Source organism: Rhinatrema bivittatum, chromosome 1, assembly GCF_901001135.1.
Source record: "Rhinatrema bivittatum chromosome 1, aRhiBiv1.1, whole genome shotgun sequence".
Taxonomy (NCBI): Eukaryota; Metazoa; Chordata; class Amphibia; order Gymnophiona; family Rhinatrematidae; genus Rhinatrema; species Rhinatrema bivittatum.
Window position 1 is genome coordinate 481,260,017 of NC_042615.1, and position 24,779 is coordinate 481,284,795.

Here is a 24,779-nt window from a genome sequence, read left to right on the forward strand (position 1 = left end):
ATCTCCTGCAGGTTGTATGGAACCGAGGAAGAAAAGCAGGCATCTCTGTGAATTGAACAGAGATGGTCACTGGAACAATTGCAGGTGCCTCCTGCAAGTCGAGGTGAGTTCCAGGACTGGACTGAACTCGAAGTAGATCTGGATGCAGGCGCCTCCTGCGGGTCATGGAAAAATCCAGACACCAACATGATAAAAAAAATTCTTGACTGGGAACAGGAATCAAAAGTCCAGGAAACTTGGGCAAAAGTTCTTGACAAGGAACAAGGTATGAAAGGAGTCCAGGAAAAACTTGGGCCTGTCACAAGAACACCCCAACTGAGCTCATGGCCTTCAAAACCTGTTGCGAGCACGGAGGTGCGGTCGCTTGCTCAAGAGGGATTGTGAGCCCTTAGGCCAAGGCGCGGCTCAGGGAGGAGCCCCAAGACACAAACCATGGGAGGTGAGAGTGTTCAGGCATGGGCTGGAGCAGGAACAAGGCTGGACCAGGCCCAAGACATGGAACATCAGGAACTGGAACAAGGCAGGCTCAGACCTCCACTGGACCTCCACGCACCGGTGAGACTCAGTAACGCAATGCTGGTCTCAAGATTAGCCCTCCAGCCACTCAGTAGCCTTTCCGGACCTGCCACTTGGGAACTATGATTGCGTGAGGCCAGACAGAGGCTGAGGGCAGAAACAAGATAAAACATGGAACTCAGGAACTTGGAAGACTCAGACGAGGATTCAAAGTACTTGGAAGACTCGAACGAGGATTCAGGATTCAGGCACTAGTACAGGGTGAGTACTATACCGCAGCGTGCCCTACACAGCTGCCCATGGCTGGTCATGAACCACGCCGAAAGCGAAGCAGACTCCAGGCGAGAAAGTGAAGACTTGGAACCGGAAACATGTCAAAGATTCAGGAGAGGCTTACACCGAAGCGCGCCTTACTCAGCCTCCAATGGCTGGTCACGGACCATGCTGAAGCAGAGCAGGTTCTGGCTTGAGTCTAGGGCATGGACGGAAGCAGGAACAAGGTACTCCAAAGACCGGGAACAGGATTCAAGACTAAGGATTCAAGACTTTGGAACTTAGATTCAGGAACAGACCTCGGCATTAAAAACAAGGGCCTTCCGGAGATTTGTGCTGCAGACGTGAAGACAGGCCTTGTGCCATGAAGCGCCCTACACAGCCCTCTATGGGCTGGTCATGAACCATGATGGTGGCACGCCAGGAAAGGTAGACAAGCAGGAAACCTGGAAACAGGATGAAGAGCCGGAGATGGGAACATCAGGATCAGGACTAGAATATCAGGAACATGGAATGCCAGAACATGGAATGTCAGGACCATCAGGAACATCATGACATGGAACAGGCGATGAAGGAGCTCTGACAAGGAACAAGACCAGGAACATCAGACGAAGGAGACCAGGAACATCTAACATCAAATGAAGAGCCATCTAGACACAAGGAGACCACGGAAGACCTTGACCGGAGAAGAGAAGCATGGACAACCATGGAGATCCAATTTGAAGACCTTGAGGAGTACAAGCTGAGCCCTTTTATAGGGCTGGACGAGGTATGGAGTAATAACATCATGTGCTGGGGCCGTGGGGCTTTTCCCGCCGCTGGCCCATTAAATATTGTGAAGAGGCGCACGCATGCACCTAGAGACCCAGGGACAGACAGGAGCAAGTGTCGGCGGTGTTCCTGCCGTGAATGTGCGCTCAGCGATGGCTTCCCCTGCCACAGGAAGAGCAGGACCGGCATCCAGCCGGCAAGCAGCAGCAACAATGGCTTTTCTGCCGCGAAGATGGATAGACTCACGAGCGGCTTCAGCCGCTTAGATGCAGGAGCCTGCAACGGGGTGGGCCCGCTGCAAGACAGGTGTCGGCGGCATTCAAGCCGTGCCGGCAGTGAACTTAGCGGCATCCTGGGCTGCGTGGGAGCGGCAGCAGCGGTCCAGGGCAGCATAGGCCGCAACAAGCAGGGGACCGGTGATGTCAGCCCGGATGGTGGGGTGAGTGAGACTGCTCGCAGTTGGGACCCGCGAGCAGCGAAGCACAACAAAAGCCATACTAATAAAAAGAATAAATATTTAAAACTGATGACTAGAACATTCAATAATTAAAACCTCATAAAAATGTTTATAAAATTTTCCAAAATAGCTATATAATACTTCAAAATAACAGACATATCAAATAATATCCAATAATTAAACTAATAAGGATTTTAAAAATGTCCCGCTCTTCAAACCTGAGATGCTTTGATTTACAGCCACTCTGAGATTGTTGTGGATTGGGGGAGAGATAGTACAAACTTCATCCTTTCACACACACATACAGGCAGTCACCCACACACAGGCAGTCACACATATACACACATCCCCCACATAGGCTCTCACACACACACACAGGCTGTCACTCAAAAATACACAGGATCTCACCCACCCAGGCAATCATACACACCCACAGGCAGTCACTCACCCACACCCACATACAGGCAGCCATACATATACACCCACACACATGCTCTTACCCAGCCACACACATACACACACTCAGGCTCTCACCCAGCCCCATACACACACACAGACACACACACTCATACATATACACACACAGGCTCTCACCCTTCCACACAGCCTTTGTCATACACACACACACACAGGATCTCACCCCCCCCCCCCCACACACACACACACAGAGGCTCTCAAACCCCCCTCCACATACACACACACACACACACAGAGCCTCTCAGCCACACACACCTAGGCTATCACCTCCTACCCAGATAGTCATAGACACACATACAGGCTCTCACCCTCTCACACATACACAGGCAGTCATGCACCCACACCCCCCCCCCCTCACACACACACACTCACAGCCAGTCTCACACACACACACACAGCTCTCACCCAGCAACACATATGCACACACAGGGCCTGGGCCTCTTCTTCATCCACCAGCGGGATGGAGTCTGCTGGCAGTGCTAGGTCCTCTCCTCTCTTCAGCTGCCAGCATGATGAGGTCTGCTGATGGCCACTGCATCCTCCTCCTCTCCGCAGTGGCCTGCCAAATTGCGGGGTTGGTGGTAGCAGGAATCGTGTTCATCCAAACGTCATTTCCTGCTGCTGCAGGGCCAGTCTTGCAGTAAGTGCTGTGAGACTGGCCTCAAAGCAGCAAAAGATGACGTTTGGATAAACATGACTCCTGCTGTCCGGAGGGGTTGGGGTTGTGTAGGTATCGATGCCACCGATCGGATTGAGAAAGGGTTTGGTTTATCTCTGCCTGATCCGATGAATAAAATTGATGTGACACCATCCCATAGTGACGCCTATGAGCTGGGAGTTCTCTGAATCCCTTGAAGGCCCTGATCGCATGCCACGGCCATCCACTTAAACAGTAGGGATGTGTATTTGTTTCAAACAAAATGTTGTAATCCAGATCTAAACAGTCCATTTTTGTTTCAGTTTGGATATCATAAAACAAACGAGTCCTCCCTATGAAAATCCTGAAAATGTTCAGGTGTTTTTGGAAACCAATAAAACTATGGCCCCTGCCATTAAATAGAGCCGGGCTCTCCCCAGCCCCTTCTGATCCCCCCCTTGCCTATAAATAACACAAGGCCAGGGCCTCCCCAGTTGGGTTGCGCCAAGCCCATTTGGGGTCTTCCTCGTCCCCTCCAAACCCTTCCTGCCTTCCCTCAAAAAATCAGCTGGGCCAGGGACCTCCGCAGCCCACACTTATCCCATCCATGGGGGGTCCTGATATGAAAACGCAGCAGGACTGATCCCTACACACTCCTGCTCTGCCAGAATCCTGCTATGCTGACATTACACTTGTTGGCCAGCACCATTTTTAAAAGGATTCCAGCAGGGCAGGGGCAAGTGGGGATTACTACTCCCTCTTTCTCGTACCAGGACCTCTGGGGAAGGGTTAAGTGGGGGAGGGGAAGGGCCCCGGCCTTGGCCCAATTTGGGCTGGATTGGTCAGAAGGAAGGTTGGATAGTCCTGGTGAAGCCCCAGCTGGGCTTAGCTCAGTCCAGCCAGGTAAGCCTGCCCCCCCCCCCCCCCCAATCTTATTTATAGGGCGTGAGGGATCAGAGAAGCCCACAGAGGCCCGGGAATTGGTGTGAAGTGGTAGTGGGAGCTGAGGAGGCCCAGTGTTTTCAATGTTTTGTTTTTATGTTTATTTTGGTTTATCAAATTATCCAAGACAAAATAAACATTAACAGGCCAATTTTAAAACGAGCGTATGGACGGGTGATTGGAGAAATGCTGCAATTTTAAATTATGCGCACATTTACACACGCAAGATTTAAAATATGCCTACCACGCGTAACTGTGCTCCTAATTTTAAGATGTTATTCAGGTAAACCTACTTCGCATATCTTCCATGCCAGCTTTAATGCGAGGAGGGAGCATTTTAAAACATACTGGCACGAGCGACATTCCCAGTTTTTCCAAGTAGTTCACCGGTTTGCCCAGTCAATGCTGAGGTCATCCAGCCCCTCTGGTTCTTCATCCTGCACCCCCCCCCCCCCCCCCCAGGTGACTTGGATCATTCACCCTGTCACTTAAACCCTAAAAGGTGAGATCTGCAGACTTGCTCCTCATTAGGAGCAGAAGTAAAGTTATGCGGTTAACTAGCTGGTTTTAAAATAGGGACATACACATGTAAAGGTTGGCCCCGCCCCAGAACACCCATGCTCCGCCCACTCCCCATCACTTTTCCGCCCCCTTATTTATGGCACGTGCAGGCGTATTTATACGCTTTTAAAATACACATTGTTCGCATGTGTTATGAATTCGCTGCCCGCGGGTTCCCCCGCGAGCAGGCTCACTCACCCCATGCTGCTTCTTCACCCGATGCGGCAGGGACGCCGACGTCGGGCCTTCTAGAGCGGCCGGAGCCGCGGACTTTGTTGCTTCCTGCGGTCCGGAGGCCGCCCGAACTCGTCCTCTTCACCGCGGCCGGAGCCGCGGACTTTCTGCCTCTTCAGCGCGGCAGGAAGCCACCGCCGACACCATCTCTTCTTCGCGGCATGAAGGCCGCAAGCCCTGGTCTCACCTGGCGGTTGGAGCCGCCCTCGGGGCTTCCTGCAGCGGCTAGAGCCGCTGCCGTCATTGGGCCTGCGCCTCAGGCCCTGCCCTGCCTCTCTTCACGTCGACGTTGGTGCAGGCCGCTGTCTGCGGTCCTGCACAGCTCTTCCTGCTTCCTCTAGGCGCACGGCCACGCCTCTCTTCAAGATTTAAAGGGCCAGCCACAGGAAGTGTGGCTGACGCCACCTAGGGAGTGGACTTCCTGCCCAGCCCTGTAAAAGGGCTGCTCCGTCATTCAGTCTTCGCCTTGCATCGGAGTTACTTCCCTCTGGAGGCTCCTGCCTGCCAGAGCTCCATTAGGTCTTCTGTCTTCTTGTGGAGGTCCTCGTCTTCTCGTCATGCCATGTCTTTGTTGCCTGAGGTCCTTGTCCAGGTGTCCTGATGTCTAGTCATAGATCTTCTGCTTCCTGATGTTCCAGGTTCCTTGGTGTCCTGCTCCTGTGTCCCTGTGCTCTTGAGCCTTCCGTACTGCCAGCCGTGGATCTCCCGGTGACGCTGCTTCGTCTTTGGAGATGCCAGCAGTAGACTCTGGTCCCTGCGCTCCTGAGCTTCATGCCCTCCAGCTGTTGGTGGAGCTTCGGACGACATCGGCTCCGTCATTGGAGTTCTGCTTCGACTGGATCCTTTCCTGCGCTTGTCCCGTTCTCAGCGTGGTCCGTGACCAGCCTCCTCGGGCTGTGTAGGGCGCGCAGTGGGACAGGGTGGTCCGCGACCAGCCCATTGGGTCCGCCCGTGAAGGTGGGCTGAGTAGGGCGCCCTGAGAGACAGTGCCAAAGTCTATCCTCCCAGCTTTGCCTAGTTCCTCGTCTAGTCTGTTATGCTGTCACATCAACCCAAGTCTTCATCTGTGATGCCGTCGCATCAACCCAAGTCTGTCATGTCTTCGTGTCAAGGCCCGTCTGCCCTCACCTCAGGCCAGACCTGCTGCTCCATGCCAATCTAAGCGGCAGGTCCGAAAGGGCTCGGAATGGTCGGAGGACTATTCACATTCCAACATCATCATGTTGTTGGCCTTGGGAGCTTGCCAGCCTGGCGGAGGGTAAGACCGTCAGCCATGCTGGAACACGCCATCAACCCTCGGTTCGGTGCTGGATCCGTCTGGGGTCGGGCTGAGGCCCATGGGCACACTTAAACACCCCGTTCTCAACAGAATGCAGCCCAGATACTTGCGAATGTGAGCATGAGCAATCCTTTTAAAATTGACTCCTAAATGAAGTGAAAATAATAATAATAATAAAAAAATTGAAACAAAAATATTGGGGCTGCACATTAAGTAGTCACCCTTCAGCCATGATCCTCAACTATGAACCAAAAGGTTCAAAAATCCATGACGAAAAATGTCAGACTTACAATACAGTAAAAAATAACTTTTGAAATAAGATGTAATGGGAGTAACATTTGTAAGTGTCTCTTGCAGTAAGGGGAGAATGCCTTATGTGTACATCAGTATTCACCCGTGTCCTTTTTCAGCTTACATACATATTAATATTAGGGATGTGAATCGTTTTTTGACGATTTAAAATATCGTCCGATATATTTTAAATCGTCAAAAATCATTAGGGCCACGATACAATACCAATTCCCCCGATTTATCGTCAAAAAAATCGTAAATCGGGGGAAGGGGGAGGGCAGGAAAACCGGCACACTAAAACCCCCTAAAACCCACCCCTGACCCTTTAAATTAAATCCCCCACCCTCCCGAACCCCCCCCCCCAAATGCCTTAAATTACCCTGGGGTCCAGCGGCGGTCCATAGCTAAATCAGGGGAAGGGGGAGGGCAGGAAAAGCGGCACACTAAATCCCCCTAAAACCCACCCCCGACCCTTTAAATTAAATCGGGGGAAGGGGGAGGGCAGGAAAACCGGCACACTAAATCCCCCTAAAACCCACCCCCGACCCTTTAAATTAAATCCCCCCCCCCCTCCCGAACCCCCCCAAATGCCTTAAAGTACCCTGGGGTCCAGCGGCGGTCCGAAACGGGCTCCTGCTGTTGAAGCGTGTTGTCTTCAGCCGGTGCCATTTTGCAAAATGGCCGCCGCAAAATGGCGGCGGCCATAGATCAACACGATTCAACCGCAGGAGGTCGCTTCCGGACCCCCGCTGGACTTTTGGCAAGTCTTGTGGGGGTCAGGAGGCCCCCCCAAGCTGGCCAAAAGTCTCTGGGGGTCCAGCGGGCGTCCGGGAGCGATCTCCTGCCGCGAATCGTTTTCCGTACGGATAATGGCGCCGGCAGGAGATCGACTGCAGGAGGTCGTTCAGCGGAGGTCCGGAACCCTCGCTGAACGACCTCCTGCAGTCGATCTCCTGCCGGCGCCATTTTCCGTACGGAAAATGGCACCGGCCATACGCGTATGGCCGGCGCCATTATCCGTACGGAAAACGATTCGCAGCAGGAGATTGCTCCCGGACGCCCGCTGGACCCCCAGAGACTTTTGGCCAGCTTGGGGGGGCCTCCTGACCCCCACAAGACTTGCCAAAAGTCCAGCGGGGGTCCGGAAGCGACCTCCTGCGGTCGAATCGTGTTGGTCTATGGCCGCCGCCATTTTACGGCGGCCATTTTGCAAAATGGCGCCGGCTGAAGACAACACGCTTCAACAGCAGGAGCCCATTTCGGACCGCCGCTGGACCCCAGGGTACTTTAAGGCATTTGGGGGGGTTCGGGGGGGATTTAATTTAAAGGGTCGGGGGTGGGTTTTAGGGGGATTTAGTGTGCCGGTTTTCCTGCCCTCTCCCTTCCCCCGATTTAGCTATGGACCGCCGCTGGATCCCAGGGTAATTTAAGGCATTTGGTGGTGGGGGATTTAATTTAAAGGGTCGGGGATGGGTTTTAGGGGGTTTTAGTGTGCCGGTTCACGATTTTAACGATTTTCACGATATTCTAAACACCCAAACGGCAACGATACGATTCCCTCCCCCTCCCAGCCGAAATCGATCGTTAAGACGATCGAGGACACGATTCACATCTCTAATTAATATTATTTTACTAGGAAAACTAAGAATGTGCATTGAAGACGTGGAAAGAAGTCGAGGTTGTCCTTTCCTGTTTGTCGGCCTTCTCACCCGTGAAGCGGCCGGTGTGATTTGTGCTGCTTCTTGTCCTACCCCCCAGGTTAGGGGAGTGAATGGGAAGAATTTTTTTTACACCTTCGTGGCTGGCAGGGAGAGGGAAGAGGGGGAAATCAGTGGCCTCAACTTTTTCACACACACAATCAGCCTCCCTTTCTCATATAAAGACACAAAACATATGGCTTGCACAAAGAGCCACCCGCAGCCTTTGCCTGCCACCTTCTCTCGGACCAGGTACAGTCTTGCTCTCACATCTGTCTCGCACATACGTATACAGAAACATTTTGCAAATATGCGTTCTGTGTAATTAACATAAAATATCTTTTAGAAATTTTGTGTACTCCATGGAACACAGTTTTCCAATCTTGGTTTTCTATAAACTCCATACCCTTCACTCATTTTTCTTTCTACGCTCATCAATTCCATAACCGGTACTCAAAAATAAAAATGAGATCCAATTTCAAACATCTTCCTTATTTCAAACATCTCCCTTCTGCTCATTTGCAATTAGCCTTTAATACAGAGTTGTATTCAAATATGCCGCCTTTGTAGTCATGGCAACCCCCCTCCTCAGCACCTCTCAGTTTTGGACCCTGCAGCTGCTGCTACTAATTGCTCCAATCAAAGCTGCTTGTGCGGCCCCTGTACCGCTCCCCAGTACAGATTATAAACCATCAAACTCCCCCCTCCCCCACCCCATTCTCAGACTTCTGATATACAATGAGCAGGAAAATGACAAAATGAATCTGATGCACAGAGATCTTCATGTATGCAGAGAATAGCGTTCAAACACGGAAGATGATCTACCGACTGGCTCTGGCTGGTGTTTGTCCGCCAGCCAGAGCTTTCACCTACAGAAGTGTGAATGAGGAAGGGTTGTGAAGGAAAGCTTATTTTAGTGTGTGTGTGTGTGTGTGTGTGTGTATAAACAACAGATCTCTGCCTAGACACATGACGTACAAACCCACTGGTTACACTCGCCTATATTCTAAACAGCTGCTTCTAGGCAAAACCAGAGAGAAAGCGAGGAGTCCATATAGGGCAGATGCAAACACGATCGCCACTAAAGGGTAGCGCAGCAAAGTAGGGAAGCCACATGTAGAACGTGCCACCCTGATAAAGTCGCAGGATTCCGAGTGTGCGCGTACGCGGTGTGCGCAGTGGGGGGGAGCAGCGGAGCTGCTCCCGGGCGGGCAGGAGGCGTGGCAGAGGCAGCCTAGGAGACAGCCGCACACGCCCGGGGAAGGGCAGAGGAGCTGCGCTGCCTGCAGGCTCGCAGCCGTGTGGCCGGGAGGAGGCTGCCCGGCGTCCTCCCACTCATCCACAGGCGCTCCCCCCCCTGCACCCAGTGCCTCCCAGCACAGAGCCGAGCCGGCTGGTGGGTGGCTACGCTGCTCATCCATCCTTCTGCCCGAGCACAGGAGCCCCGGGGAGTGCAGAGCTGGGCTGCCTGGCAGGGGGCGGGGAGGGAGGGGGGGGCTCACCTTCACTTCTTCCAGCGCACTCCCTCTGCTCAAGATTTTCTTCCAAATTCAAAATCAGCCGAGCAGTAAGTAATAAATGATTATGATTGTTTTTAGTTTATTGGAAGTTGCCTTAAGACTGCATGTTATTTAAGCATGTGTAACACTTTGAGTGGGCATGAAGAAATGTAATGAGCTGATAGCATTCAGGCACTTAATCAAAACGGTAGTGTGTATGTGTGTCCAATGTTCAACATGGAATACAATCAACTATCATACTAGCAAGGCTAATATGAATTGGCTTAACACCACTAGATCATTTGCAAACGATATTTGATGGGCAGTTTGTTAAGATAGTGTTTATTTTTGAACAGGCTATAGTAGTCTTTCGGTCAGCTATAGTAGTAACATCATATACACCACACATTTTTACTACTATAATAATATTAATAAGAAACTGTTTAAAATATTTATGCATGGCATGTATTATTTTAGTCTCGCTCTCTCTCTCAATATATGTAGTATGTCAGTCTAGAAAAGCATGCATGAGAAATGAAATCATTAAACATCATGTGACTATAGCTATCCATGGTGCTAGCCCTACGAAGTTTACAATCTAAACGATAAGAGACAGGAATAAATGCAAGGCATGGGTTAAGTGGCAGAAGAGAACCCACATTGTAGAAGGGGATGTTAAGGCTGAGGGTTTGTAGTAAGTATAGAGTTGAAAAGTCACGTGAATAAAGGATTTCAGTTTATCTTCATTTGCTAGTAATTTTATTTTTCCTTTAAAATAAAGACAAGAAATGGAAATAATTGACTTTAAAATAAAGTGTAGGGGTTTTTTTGTCTTTGAATCTGTATTATGTTGTTGCTATTGATTATTTATTTCCACAAAAACAAGGCAAGGGTTTTTTGGTTTTTTTTTTTTTATCAAAAACTGGCTACCTCTAAAATATAACTGAGTTCAGGTGGAGAATTTTCCTTTGCTGGTTAGTCAAACAGTGGGAATTCACATGTAGTGCAGAAGTGAACTAGTGACAAACTTACCCTGTCCATGTCTCTCTTTTGTTTCTCCCCCTTTACGCTCAGAATCCTGCTGGTTAGAACGCACTCCGTGCCGCTGCCTTCCCTACCACCACTTTTTAAGGAAGTCCCGCAGGCTTGCTGCTCCACTCTTCCAAGCAGGTAAGCAGGGTCTTGGGGGTTGGTTATTGCTTTTGTTAAGTACTTTGAGTTGCAGTTTGGCTTTTCTGTTGGGACTGGGTTTTCGTGTACTTTTTGTTTTTTGTCTCCCTCCTGGGCTGTGTTACTTTTCTTTTTTGCCTTCTGCATCCAGGAAGGTTTCCGAGGGCCATACCCCAGATGCCCCCCTGATTACTTTCAATTAATTTGTTCCTGGCTCTCCCTTCCCCCCCCCCTCCCTCCTCCCCCTGAATGCTAGATGGTAATGGCAGGTGTTTTCTTTTTGCCCGTTCCTCCTTTTTTCTTCCCCAATTAAGGTCCCCTGAGGATAAGAGGGACCTAGGGGTCTGGCAAAGCAGCCCCTCACCTCTTAAGGGGAAAAATGATCAGGAACTCAGTTTTTAACTCCTTCCTGAATTAAACACTTGCTATAAAGCAGTTTTCTTTTGTTTTACAGCTCTTTCCCCTTTTCTTAGTTACTCCCCTAATATAAAACTCCTTTTTATTTATATTCCTTTAACCCACTCCCTTAATTATTCTTTCCTATCCAAACAGCCTTTTGCCATCTAGGCTGACAAAAAAATGGACTGAGGCCCCCAAAGGAATAGACTGATGAAACAGCAAGGAAGGCGTGGAGGCCACAAAACAGAATTAGAAGTCGAATGTCCGATCTGGATTCGTGAAAAACACGATCGGAAATAGACAGAGAATGATGCCGCTACGAGATTAAATATCTTCAGTGCACCAAATTCTTTGGAGTATGTTGGTTTTTCTAATAATACTGCGGCACAGGATACTATTATCTGCCAGAGACCATTTGATGCACAAATAGAATTTTCATCCCGGACACTCAGAAATTTAAAATGATAAAGCTGAGCCCCTGATGCAGCCTCTTTGTAAGAGGGCGAAACTCGGCCTGAGTCAGGCTTGATCAAAGTATATTTTGTCTCTGTCTAAATAAAGAATCCAGATCGAACATTTGGCTTCTAATTCTGTTTTGTCGCCCCAAAGGAACAGCCCAGGATCATCTCCCTGCTGCTGTTCCGAGTGATCAAAGTTAATGCCCCTGCAATGACAAAGGAGGCAACAAAGGTCGTCCCCCCCCACCCCCGATTATCCCTCTTTTCCCCATAAGTCTCCCTCTGACACAAGATGCTGCGGCAGTCAACGCCATGCATCCCGAGGAGGGAAAGAGGGTGGGAGCGCAGAAGGGGACCCCCAGCCACTCTCCGCCACGCTTCAGCCAGGGAGGGCGTGGGAGAGAGTGAGGGTGGAGAAGACTGCATTGCTGTGAAGCGGCTGGTCCCTCCACCTTGGAGGAAGAAGAAGGATTCCCAAAACTGGAGAGTCAAAGACCCCCGTCCCTCAACGCAGGGCACCTAATAGTGGTCAGGCTGGCCCCGGAAGGAACTAAAGTCTCACGCGACGTGGCTCCAGTCACGTCCCGCCAACATTTGTTTTTTTTGTTGGTGCAAATACCACCTCAGGCACCGCTGGTGGAGGCGGCCTTCCCAGTGAAGGAGGGGGAAGCAAAAAGGCGAAGACTAATTTGTCCCGCCACCTTGTAGTCCTCCCCCTGTGACGGCTAGGAAGGAGCAAGGCGGACAATACTCAATAAAAGATGGCCCCGCCAAATAGAGCGAGCAACGCCTCTGGCAAGAATCTCAGAAGGGTGGCCGCGCGACCGTCCATGCTTTGTCAACCTGAAGCCTGCCCAGAAAAGGAGCAGGCGACTCTCAATGGCCCTGTAATGGAGTTTGCTGGGACATGTACTCAATTACCGCCTGACAAAAAAATGGCTCTGACATTTGGCACCCTCAATATGAAAGGCTGCAGGGCGAATCTAAGGAAGCACTGAGCACTCACCTTCCTGAAAGAGAGTGGGTAATCTGTAGCCTTCCTGCAAGAGACTGACGCCACTCTGGAGGTCGAAGCTTCTGGGCTTCTGGATTGAGAGGGCAGAGTGGCCTTCAGCCATGGCACCAGTGTGGCTGGCAGAGTGGGCAGCCTACTGCCTAAATCCCTGCAATCTAAAGTGCTGGACACCTGATCTGTTGCGCCAGGCCAGATGTTGCCCCTCGCTTAAGGCTGGAGGATTGCACAATCAGTCTGGTGAACATTTATGCTCTTATCACCCTGGGTGAATGAACAGCATTCTTTTGCCTCTTGTTGACCTACCTGGAGACCCTGGACCCTGACAATGGGCTGGCACATGGGATGACATTAACTGCACACTTCAGCCTCAACTGGGATGGTCAAGAGGAGCCTTGTTGCTCAGCGGCCCTGGGCACTATTGTCCGCCAGCTCTCCCTGGTTGATGTTTGACGCGGGCATCACCTTTCACCAGGTGTGGCAGAGTCGCGTATCCCACTCCAGCATTGACTGGTGGTATATTGACCGCTCTTTAATGCTATGAGCCCTGGCAAGTGCTGTGGAGTTGGTGGCCCTTTTGGATCACCATGTGGTAACAGTCAAGGTGAGGCTTGACCCTGTCGAGCCTTGCACTACTCACTGGCTCCTTCCTGGACGTAGAGAGTGTGCCTGTGAGTAAGTGGTAAAGTACAGGGTGTGTGGTTGAGGAGAGAAGTGGAGCTGCTCCCGGACACACAGACAGGCAGAAGCGTGGCAGAAGCAGCCTCGGAGACAGCTGCACATGCTCGGGTAAGGGCAGAGAAGCTACGCTGCCTGAAGTCTCGCAGCTGGGTGGCTGGGAGGAGGCTGCCTTGTGCCTCCCACTCATCCACAGGTGCTCCCCCTATGTCCAGTGCCTCCCAGCACAGAGCCGAGCCGGCAAGTGGGTGGCAAAAGGCTGCACTGCAGACCCGGCTCATCCATCCTTCTGCCCGAGCACAGGAGCCCTGGGGAGTGCAGAGCTGGTCTGCCCCCTCTTTTTGCTGCTTGGCAGGGGGTTGACCCTTCACTTCTTCCAGCACACTCCCTCCGGATTTTCTTCCAAATTCAAAATCAGCTGAGCAGTAAAGACATTATATAGTTGTTTTTAGTTTATTGGAAGTTGCCTTTAAACTGCTTTTTATTTAAGCATCTGTAACAGACTTTGTGTGGGCATGAGGAATTGCAATGAGGCGATATCATTCAGGCACTTAATCAAAACGGTAGTCTTTAAAAAGAGAGTGTATGTGTGTCAATATTCAACATGGAATACAATCAACTATCATACTAGCAGGGCTGATATTAGTTGGCATGACACTATTAGATCATTTGCACACAAGATTTGAAGGTCAATTTTTTTTAAGGTGGTGTTTATTTCAAATTCACAAGTCAGCTATAGTATTAATGTCATATACACCACACTTTTACTATTATAACATAATTTTAATAAGAAACTATTATAATTTTTATATATTTTAGACTTCCTCTCTCTCTATATATAAATCCATGTAATATGTCGGACTAGAAGAGCATGCATTAGAAATGAAATCATTAAACATCATGTGACTATTATTGCTATCTATAGTGCTAGTCCTGCGAAGTTTACAATCTAAACGGTAAGAGACAGGAATAAATCCAAGGCATGGGTAAAGTGGCAGAACAGAGCCCACATTAGAAGGGGATATTAAGGCTGAGGGTTTGTAGTATAGAGTCAAAAAGTCATGTGAATTACGGCAGGATTTCAGTTGATCTTCATTTGCTAGTGATTTTATTTTTCCTTTCCAAAAAAAGACAAAAGATGGGAAATAACTGACTTTAGAAAGAAGTGCAGCTTTTTTTGTCATTGAAACTGAATTATGTTGTTATTATTATTAGATTCTTTCCACAAAATCAAGACAAAGTTGTTTCTAAAAACTGGATGCCTCACAGTGGTTTGATTTTCCAAATCTAAAACGTAACTGAGTTCAGGTGGAGAAGTTTCCTTTGCTGGTTGACAGTGGGAATTCACAAGTAGTGCAGAAGTGAACTAGTGAGAAGATTCCAGAAAAAGCAATAGGTCTCAAGAGAGACCTGAAGGCAGAGAGGCTGCCTAGCATACTTTGACCGGATATTTTATGAAAAATAGCACAGAAAGCCTGCACGTAAAAGATACCTACATAATATTTGAGCACCACAGACAACAGGGACTTAAAAACCATGCTAAAGCTACCTTACTTCCGAGATTTGATTTGAACCTAGGTGGTGGAATTGAAAGGAAAACCGAGGTCCGTGGAGTTCAGCCTTCTTCTGATTGTGTAACACCTACTCCTAGCTGCTAGTCCACAGGAACAATAACAGCAGTGATGTGCTAGAGAGGGCTCCCGGGAGTCCCTTGTTAAAAATTATTTCATGAGAACAATCTGCCTTATTTTTATTTATTCTATTTCCAGCTTGATCTCCCCTTCACAAACACATTAAAGTAAGTTAGAACAGAAATCGTGTGATCAAATGGAGCACAGCTGGTGAGAGCCCCTTTGATAAACAACGGATGACGGCGGAAACCCCCTGATAAGTCAGTAGCAAGCCACTAAATGGCAATATAACAAGCAAGGACTTTGGCTCGGCAGTTTCTTACTTCTCCTTTGGGCTACCAGCTCAATTTGGAATTCGGGCTGGGATATGCAGCCTTCGTTCAGAGATTAAAAAATAAATAAATAAATAAATAAATAAATTTCACACCCCCCCCCCCCCCCCCCCTATTTTTATTTACCTTTTCAGTTTACTTAGGGTCTGATTCATTAATCTTTTTTCCCATAGAGACAGAATGGGAGAAAAGCTTCCAGTCAGAATCCTATTGTTGTGTGTTCCTAAGTTTGTCTACTCCGGATTGCCATTAATATGCAATAATTGGGAATCCCCCCTCCCCGAACTGTGAACGCTTCCACTACAGCAGCCCTGGTACAAGAAGCAGAGTCCTGGCCTGGGAATCAAAACCCAGGTCCTCCGCATGTCATTGCTCAGCACTGCCACTGAGCTGACTCAGCAGTTATGAATTTATTATTAAATGTGCTTTGTTTCCCCCAGATTTTGGTTGTAGAATTCAAATTTTTGATTAAACCATGATACTCAGTGTCTTGTGTAAAACTTCACTACCCAGACACTAATTGATTGCATGTGGAAATTCAGCTTTTTCAAAAGAAAATGTAATCTGCTTTGAAGTGCTTGAAAAGTAGAAAAAACATCAAAATAAAATAAAAAGGCTTTTTTTAAAAATGTATATTCCGCCTTTTGTGACTGGTTGGCCACTTAAAAAAAGATTACATTCAGATATTGTAATATTTCTCTGTCTTCAGAGGGCTTACAATCTAAGGTGTTTATTTTACTAAAGGTTTTCTTCCATTTTCTGTCTGTGGGGAAAAATGTTTAGTATACAGAGCCCTAAGTTGTCATCCCTGAGGCAATAAAGAATGAAATAGCTCTAGGTTACAAGGAGCAGTAGCTGGATTTGAATTATGTTTTCACTTGGCCCCCAGTCTGCTGCTCTAACCACTAGGCCCACGCCTCCCTTCCTCTGTGCCATGTGCAAAACAGAAAATTTTACAGCACAGAAAGGATTTGTTAATGCCTCCGGTAAGATTCATTCTGAATAACAAACACATAGGATCCTATTCCATAAATCTCCAAATGTGGTACTGTGCTTAATCTGATTCCAAAAATATAAAACTAATGAGTACATCAAGTAGAGTGATCAAAATAAAAAGCCAGGCACCTACAAAATAGCATTTAATAAAACCCAAAATTGGTTTCCAAAAAATCTTCTTTGATATTATTTTCTCACTATTTCTAATGAATAAACGTAGGCATCAGATTTCCCCGTTTTTAAGGATGCTTCTGAATCTGGACACATCCGGAAGATTTCACAATAGAATAAAAACTACTGCAATGCATGGAACCTCTGAGCCCCAGGTCATGGATATGATCCAGTTGACCAGGATAAATAGAGACTTGTTCTTTAAAGGAAGGATCTCTTTTTTTTCTTTTGGGAAAATCTTTGGAAATTAGACAACAAAGATTTCTTCACCCCATCTCGACCCCAAGTTAATTTTCACTGCCACTGTCATAGTTTATTGAATAAGCAACAGAATTACATTTCAGCAACCAATTCACAGATGATTTACTTTTAAAAACAGTGCCAATGTTTATGGATTTTTAAATTTATAAATATAGGCTTGCACCTGGTCAATTGAAAACCCCCATTACTGTTTCTTTGAAATCATATTTTTTGTTGTCTAGATGCAGTAGGATGCTGTTTAAGTGTCATTTCATTATGCTGTAACCCTTTGCTTCTCTAGTTGCATGCCATTCAAAGTTTTAGAAAAAAAATATAATCTTAAGCATTGTTTCTAATGTTACGTCTTTGTCCCACTTCAAGCCTGAATGAAAAAAATGCACCGCCTGTGAAACAGAAATTTACTGAAACCTTGAAGACCAACTCGGAGCACTTCTGACTTCAAAAGAAGATAAAAGTATGAGCCATCAAACAAACTGAGACGGCATTCTTAAAGGGAAAAAAAAATGGGTCTGCATCAAGCTACCACTGATAGTTTCCATGGGGGGTCATGTTTGGAAGAGTCGCTATTCAGATGCAGCAGGAGACATCGGCTGGTCTGGAAAAAGCTGAGGTTGATACGAATACTAGGACTCTTCATCAGCATCACAGCCATAAGTACTTTATCTTTCTCAATCAGTGCCTTTTTCAAGGTGGAACCACATAGCACAGATCTCACCACCATCTTAGGTAGCCAAAAGTCAACACGATGGCATCAAAGAACTCTCCTGGAGGAACAGAACCAAAATGACACTCCTGGCACGCCTGTGTCCCTGAAATATGAAACTGAAGATGGTAATAAAACAGAAGAGGCCCATGCCTCCAAAGGAGACTATCCAGAAGATATTTTTTCCCTTGAGGTCAGAAGAAGGGGAGCAGTGGTCCTCCATATTATGGGGATGATTTACATGTTCATAGCCTTAGCTATTGTCTGCGATGAGTTCTTTGTTCCTTCCCTGACAGTCATCACAGAAAAGCTAGCCATTTCAGATGATGTGGCTGGAGCTACCTTCATGGCAGCTGGAGGCTCGGCCCCAGAGCTCTTCACATCTTTAATAGGTGTCTTTATATCGCACAGTAATGTTGGTATTGGGACAATAGTAGGCTCGGCAGTATTTAACATCCTCTTTGTGATTGGGATGTGCGCTATATTCTCCAAAGAAGTCCTGAACCTTACCTGGTGGCCACTGTTCAGGGATGTGTCGTTCTATGTCTTGGACTTGATTTTGCTAATAACTTTTTTCTTGGATAATGTAATTGAGTGGTGGGAAAGTTTATTGCTGCTGACGGCTTATGTTGCCTATGTGACTTTCATGAAACACAATGTTCAAGTAGAAGATTGGGTGAAAAGAAAAATAAACAGAAATAAAGTTGTGAAGGTAACAGCTGCTGATCCTGAAAGAAAGGTATGTTTTTGTGTGTGTGTGTGTACATCTAGTTGGTTATATTGAAAGAAAACCATAGATCTATTGACTCCAGCCATACATAAAGTGTTATGCATATTTGAGGCTGTGAATGTGAAATGGTAGGTCTTTAGAAAGTTAATGGTTTGTAACAACAATTACATGCTAAAAGTACATAAGAGTCAGATTAATCTCATATTAAAAATATTTAAGTCATATCATCACATATAATAAACAGTTAAAAATGAGGTAAAACTGTTTCTAATAAATTCATACCAATAAAACAGTTGAAATGGGATAAATAAAGTATATCTTAAAATCAGATTAAGTAAAAAATATTGCTAATTTCAAATAAAATCATCAAACTGTGTTGTAATAGGTATAAAAAGATGCAGCTATAAAACATTATAAAAATCTGTAATAAGCTGCTGAAATCAAAAAAGAACTAAGACTGGTAGGCCATCTGAAAAAGGAAAGGATTCAAGGCTTTTCGAAATGTAAGACAATCGTTTTCCAGACAACTATTTAATGGAAAAGAGCTCCTCAGGCTGGGTGACTACAAAGGAAATGCTAGTTTCCATTGTACTTTCAAGCTGAATTTGTCTAGGTGATGGTAAAACTTAACATTTCTTGCTGGGATAACTGACATGCACAGGCAGGACAATGGGGAGTGATCAGGTATGCAAGATTATGAAGGCATTCCCCATCACAGGGCCCTAAAAGCATAATCAGGCTGGGAGCCAGTATAGGTCCTGCATCAGTGAGGAATCCTGATCATATTTTTGCTTGCCGAAAATTAGCTTTGCTGCCATATTTTGGACAAGTTGAAGGCTCCTAGCCTGATTGGATGGGAGACTATACAGCAAAAGGTTGCAGTAATCAAGACAGTGGTCTTGATATAAGTGAATGTGTAAGAGTTTAATCTAGGAAAAGTCTGAGTCAATGGAGAAATTGCAAGAAAAACGAAGATGTCTGCAGGACCTTAGAGACCTGTGGCTGAAAAGTCTAATGAAGTATCAAGCTTGACTCCTAATATAATAATTTAATTTTTCAACTGAATGGGGTTTCCTGCAATCAATGGGCAGGGAAGACAATCAGAATTTTTTTTTTTTCCCTGGTGAACCAGATGTCCTCAGATTTTGAAGGATTTACTTTCAATTTAATTGAGGTTAATCATTCTGCCACTTTGGTCAGGCAACTATTACATTTTCCCAAATGTTCTAGGGAACAAGAATCGCTGATAGCAATGTCATCGGCATAAAAGTAACTAGAGAAACCGAGACTCAATATGAGATTTGCTAATGGGGCAAGATACAAGTTGAAAAAAGTAGGAGATAGTACTAAACCTTACGGAACACCACAGTGTAATCTACTAGTCTGAGAAGAGCCAGAATTCCTTGTGACTTGGTAGACCAGGTCTTCAAGAAATGACTTAAGACAGTGCAACAGCTGATCCCGAACACCATTGTCAAAAAGTCTATTCAACAGTAGCTCTTACCTTTTGTCTAATGCTCAGATCTAGATTTTATGAAGTATAGGGATGAAAACACTACACCTTACCCTTAAATTGTCTCCTCTTCTGAACCTAGGTTTAATTTATATGCATCCTTCCTGATCCAGTTCCCATAACTGTGGGGGTGGGATGAGAGAAGGGAAAAATATCATGGGTCAGTGAATCCAAATGTATTTTGTTTTGCACAGACCATGCCTAGAATGAATCTCACTCTTAAACCAGGGTATGTTGAATATGATCTTGATCTCCGAAATTGATTTCTTGTGCCCTTAATTCTTGCATTGTGCCAAAGAGACCTTCCTTCTGGAGCTTGTAAGGTTTAATATACATCGGCAATATATTGTGATGAGCTTGTAAGTTCTTTTTTATCAGGCTGGTGGCACCAGAGATAATTAGGTTTATATCAGTATCTTTCTGCCATGTTTTCTTGATCTCCGATTGCATCTCTTGGTAGTTGGTGATCTTCTGCATCTTCAAATGTGCTGATTCTTGCTGTATATTAGCAGTGTTACTCTCGTGTTTTTCCTCCTTTGCCAAGTTGTTTGGTTTTTTTTTTTGAACAATGAGTTTTTAGGTTAGTATATGAATTTCCCAGGTGATCACAGCTTTGTCTGCAATTCTGAGTCATGATTTAAGGGTAACTTTTTAATCTACACAGGCCACCTGCAAACACATTTTATAAAGGAAACTCCCCACAGAGTTTCCCTTTTGAAATTTTGGGGACCTGCAGGGAACACAGATACTTTGCTACCCGCGTATTTTAATTTTAGATTTCTAATCTGCCTTTCCCTGTCATAGCCAAAAGGCATCAATAATAATGCGTTAGAATAACATTTTAAAATTACAGAAAATGATACATACCACAGGAATATAGATACATCATGGCGTTAATTGTGCCTTGAGGTGACTGCCTATCTCATAATCTGAACACAATTCCATAAACCCTATACTAAGATCAAAATAGGTATGAGTATTTCAAAACAAAATCCCCATGTGTACGTTTCCTCTTTCCATCCCAACCTCACCCCTTGCCCCTTTCCCTTTTTGGTGAGGATAAAAATAAGCATGCTTAGCCACGTACAACATTTTCAAAAAAAAGTTTCCTTATCAGGGTAAACACGTTTAGACACACAAAATCTTTTGAAAATAACCCTCCTGGTGTGCACACAGTTTTCCGTGAATGAGTTGTGCTGTCTTATTGTACCTTTCTGTAAACAGGTCATCTGTATACAGGCAGCCATGAGATGGAAAACCACCTCCAGTTCTGTGCTACAGAAACAGAATTTGCAAAATAAGAGAAAAAGCTCATTAAGGAGCTACACCATCAAACAAGGAGAAGCAAGCAGTGACTGCTCCAATATAATGGGGAAATGCAGAGTTATTTCAGCAACTATGCATAGATCAAACCGTTACACAGTATTGGCTAGTTTAACTTAAATCTATAGATGAGAAATTGATAATTTTAGCAGTGGGCTATACATAAGATTGCTCACAGCTACGATACAGAAAACTGGAAAAGGCAAATACAGATTCTTTTTCTTCATATGCTGCTGGGTTATTAATTATTCCTTATATTCTTCAGAATGCTTGCCCAAGTTTGTTGGAAAGTTTATGGCTGTTTGTTTTTGTACGTTAGTGCTTTTTTGGTATCTGGATTTGTTGATGATACTAAGAATGCTTGGAGGCCTACTACAGTAGCTTTATATCTATTATCTGTTTTTGTAAGAATGAGATCTTCAGCTCTTGGCATACATTGGTTCTTATAGGTTGGCTGATAAACATGGAGCCATTTTCTTGTGTTTACAACCAACTGGTTAAGGTCTTTCTGGGACCAATATATGATTCCAAAGCTGTTTGACACTACATGGATGGCATGTTGATTGATTGGCTTATATCCATGCTGCTACAGCACTTTTCAGTATTAGTTTCACTCTTCTGTCGATCTTTGCTGATCTTTTGGGCCAATGTTTTATACTGTATTGTTCTGTCTTTATCTATTCCTAGTTATTTATATATAGTTGCTTTCCCACAATGCTGACCTGATCATTTAGGATGGACTTGACTGGGCTTGGAAGGAAAATACAGTTTATGATCTTGGCCAGAGGAGCACCATTGTGGTTTGGACAGCTGAGTGTGAAGGGTAATTTAAAAGTGGAAGATTCCAGGTATCACAAACGAAGGCCTGCAGTCCCTAAGCTTCATCCTTAGCCATTCCTGCCATAAATTGCCATTACTGGGATGAAGTATGTTTCCATAATTAATAGTAAAAGAAGGCATGAAACAACCTTTCTTGCTGCAAAAAGGTTTCAAAGAAACATAATGGGACCATTTGATAAGATATGTTTTCCCGAAAACACCTGCTGTTTTTCAGTTACTCCATTTTGCTTGCCTAAATAGTCCTGACAATCGATTCCCAAATGAGCTGGTCTATGCAATAAAGCTCATCCAAAGAAAAGTTTAGTGTTCCCTCACAAGAAATGTTGCCATGCACTTTTAAAAACCACTTAACGAGTGATTATAGCACGGTGTCCCTTTTAGCATGGTCGCACTATTTCCTTGCACAAAACCCAAAAATGCATGAGAGGAACTTAAGAGTGTAGGAACACTAAACTGAGTATGTTCAGTTCTGTTTTTCTCGACTCTTTCTTCTGGCTTACAAGGGGTATAAAAGAAAGCCTGACATATTTTAAAGGGGTTGCTTATTAGAGTAGAGGGGCAAAGTGGGAGAGCTGTTACACTCCAGGAGAGAAGGTGAATGGAGCCCAGAGGGTTCCTGGAGAGCAGAAAACTAACGTGTGTGTTCAGAATAGCCGGTTTTCTGTGTCAGTAAACTCTTCAAAAAGCAGCGTGAGAGGCCATGATTTAGGACAGAAGGGAGCATGCATCTGACTCAGAAGGGCAATAGCCTCTACATCTACAGCTAAATCTGTGACCACCAAGTAGCAATGGCTGCACCACGCAATCTGCTATTACCTCAAAGCTCACAAAAATGCATAAAATAACAATGATAGCAGTGACCTTTGTCCTCTTATAACCCCTTAGATATACATTTGCTTTTTGTAAAGAAATGTGGATTTATTTATGAAGTACTTTGGTGTGTTTCCCCTGTCACCTCTTTTTTCCATCATTCTCTCTCGCTCTCTTTCTCCTGCACGTCTCCTCAGTCTTGTTGGTGCCCTGTAAAAGTAAGAATGTCTTCAAAATGTGTTAGATGTGTTTTTGTTTTGGCAAAGAAGTGTGGTCAAATATATTCATCCCCAAGGGCCTAGGAGTACAATAGTGCAGTGTCATCTCCTGTCCATGGCTTTAATTTTTCAGGCCTTCAGTTTCCAATTAGCTGAGCCCTCTCAAGAGCATGCTCAGTTTAGCTTCCCCTCATTAAGTAACAGGCTCACACTGATAAGTTAACAACAATGTCTGGAAAGATTTAGTAAGTAGGCTTTGCCTTGAACAAATGGAAAGTATGAAAATATATGTGAAACATTAACTGAATTGTTAAGAATTTAGATTTGTAAGTGAATGCTATGCTTTTATTCTAGGAAGGTCTAAAACACTAAATGTGTTTCTGCAATGGTAAGTGGTTATTGTAAATAGTTAGCCCCCAATTTTTAATCTTTTTCAAACTGGGATAAATTACATAAGCATCCTTAGCTTTTTATTTGGAAAAAACGATCACTATAGTGCTATACAAATGCACTGTTGAGCATTTGTATAGCACTATAAGATGTATGCAGCATTTTACAGACAGGTAGAAGAGACAACCCTTGCTGTGTGGTGCTTACTGTCTAGCAGGTAGACATTCAGAACCGGCGTACACTTAGGACAGGCTATGTTGGTGGAGCTGAGAAAGACGCACACGAGACTAAATAGAGTACTGACAGTGACTCTGTCTGCTCTCACCCCTGTAACAAGCAGCAAACCTTAAGCTGCTGGTCGTAGGGCATGCAAAGCAGCAGCAGGAATCAGTGCACTGAAGCAGTGAAAGATGGTAGCCGCCCTCAGTCTTCACAGTTCTTACTCAGGTAACTTTTTCTGTTCACTGGGCCCATTGAATATCTACCTCCTATGAAAAGTAAAGCAAGAGCTAAGATTGGAACATGGTAAATATTTTAGAGCTGGTACGTTACTAGTAAATAAGACACTATTTGACGGTAACATAAATACCCATCAAAATGAAGGGGAAAAGAGTAATTTAACATATATGCAAATGAAGGAATTTGAATGTTTTACAAGATTAGCATTCATCATCAATTCACAACTCTGTTCCTCTATGTCATCTTCACTGAATCTGTTATCTGCTCTTTCAGTCTATTGTTTCGGCAAGCCCTTTGCCTTTCTAGTTCATCCCTTCTACGTCCTTTTTTGTTGACTTCCTTTTCTTTTTCTTTTTCTTTTAGTCTTACCATACTTTCCGTGTTCATTTGTCATCTCTTTGCTTTAACTTGCTATTTTGAGGGCAGTTTTCAAAACCACGTTCGCATGTAGTGATATTCGTGTCTGCTTTAGGGCCATGTTTAGAGGGAGTGACAAACAGGAAGGAAATACTTTTAATTACATTTTATGTTCCGTCAAGGTTGTTAACTGGCAATTTTTGGTCAGATACCGAGAGCAGGCTGTTAGAAAATGCAATCAATCGGAAAGCATCCCAATGGTTTTTAAAGTGCAATAGGGTTACCATGACAGAAACAGAGCAAACTTTATACAATAACATAGTAACGACGACAGAAAAGGACCAAATGCCCAGAAAGCTTCTTAAGGTAGTAGCTGCCACTCTGTGCAGGTTACTCCCATGTTTCTCTTAAGGGTAGTAACTGCCGCTCCATGCAGGTTACCCCCATCTTTCTCTTAAGGGTACTAACTGCCGCTCCGTGCAGGTTACTCCCATATTTCTCTTAAGGGTAGTAACTGCCGCTCCGTGCAGGTTACCCCATGTTTCTCTTAAGGGTAGTAACTGCCGCTCCGTGCAGGTTACTCCCATGTTTCTCTTAAGGGTAGTAACTGCCGCTCAGTGCAGGTTACCCCCATGTTTCTCTTAAGGGTAGTAACTGCCGCTCCATGCAGGTTACCCCCATGTTTCTCTTAAGG

At 45.5% G+C, this 24,779-nt stretch overlaps 1 protein-coding gene across 1 annotated transcript in view; it reads left to right on the forward strand.

The window, feature by feature from the left end:
• Positions 1–24,779, forward strand: part of LOC115097885 (sodium/potassium/calcium exchanger 2-like) — a 301,887-nt gene that overhangs the window by 40,432 nt on the left and 236,676 nt on the right. The window contains exons 4-5 of the mRNA XM_029614039.1: positions 10,709–10,804; positions 17,103–18,184. Coding sequence (XP_029469899.1) covers positions 17,246–18,184 — 939 coding nt within the window. The 5' untranslated portion in view covers positions 10,709–10,804; positions 17,103–17,245. The remainder of the gene's footprint in view (positions 1–10,708; positions 10,805–17,102; positions 18,185–24,779) is intronic.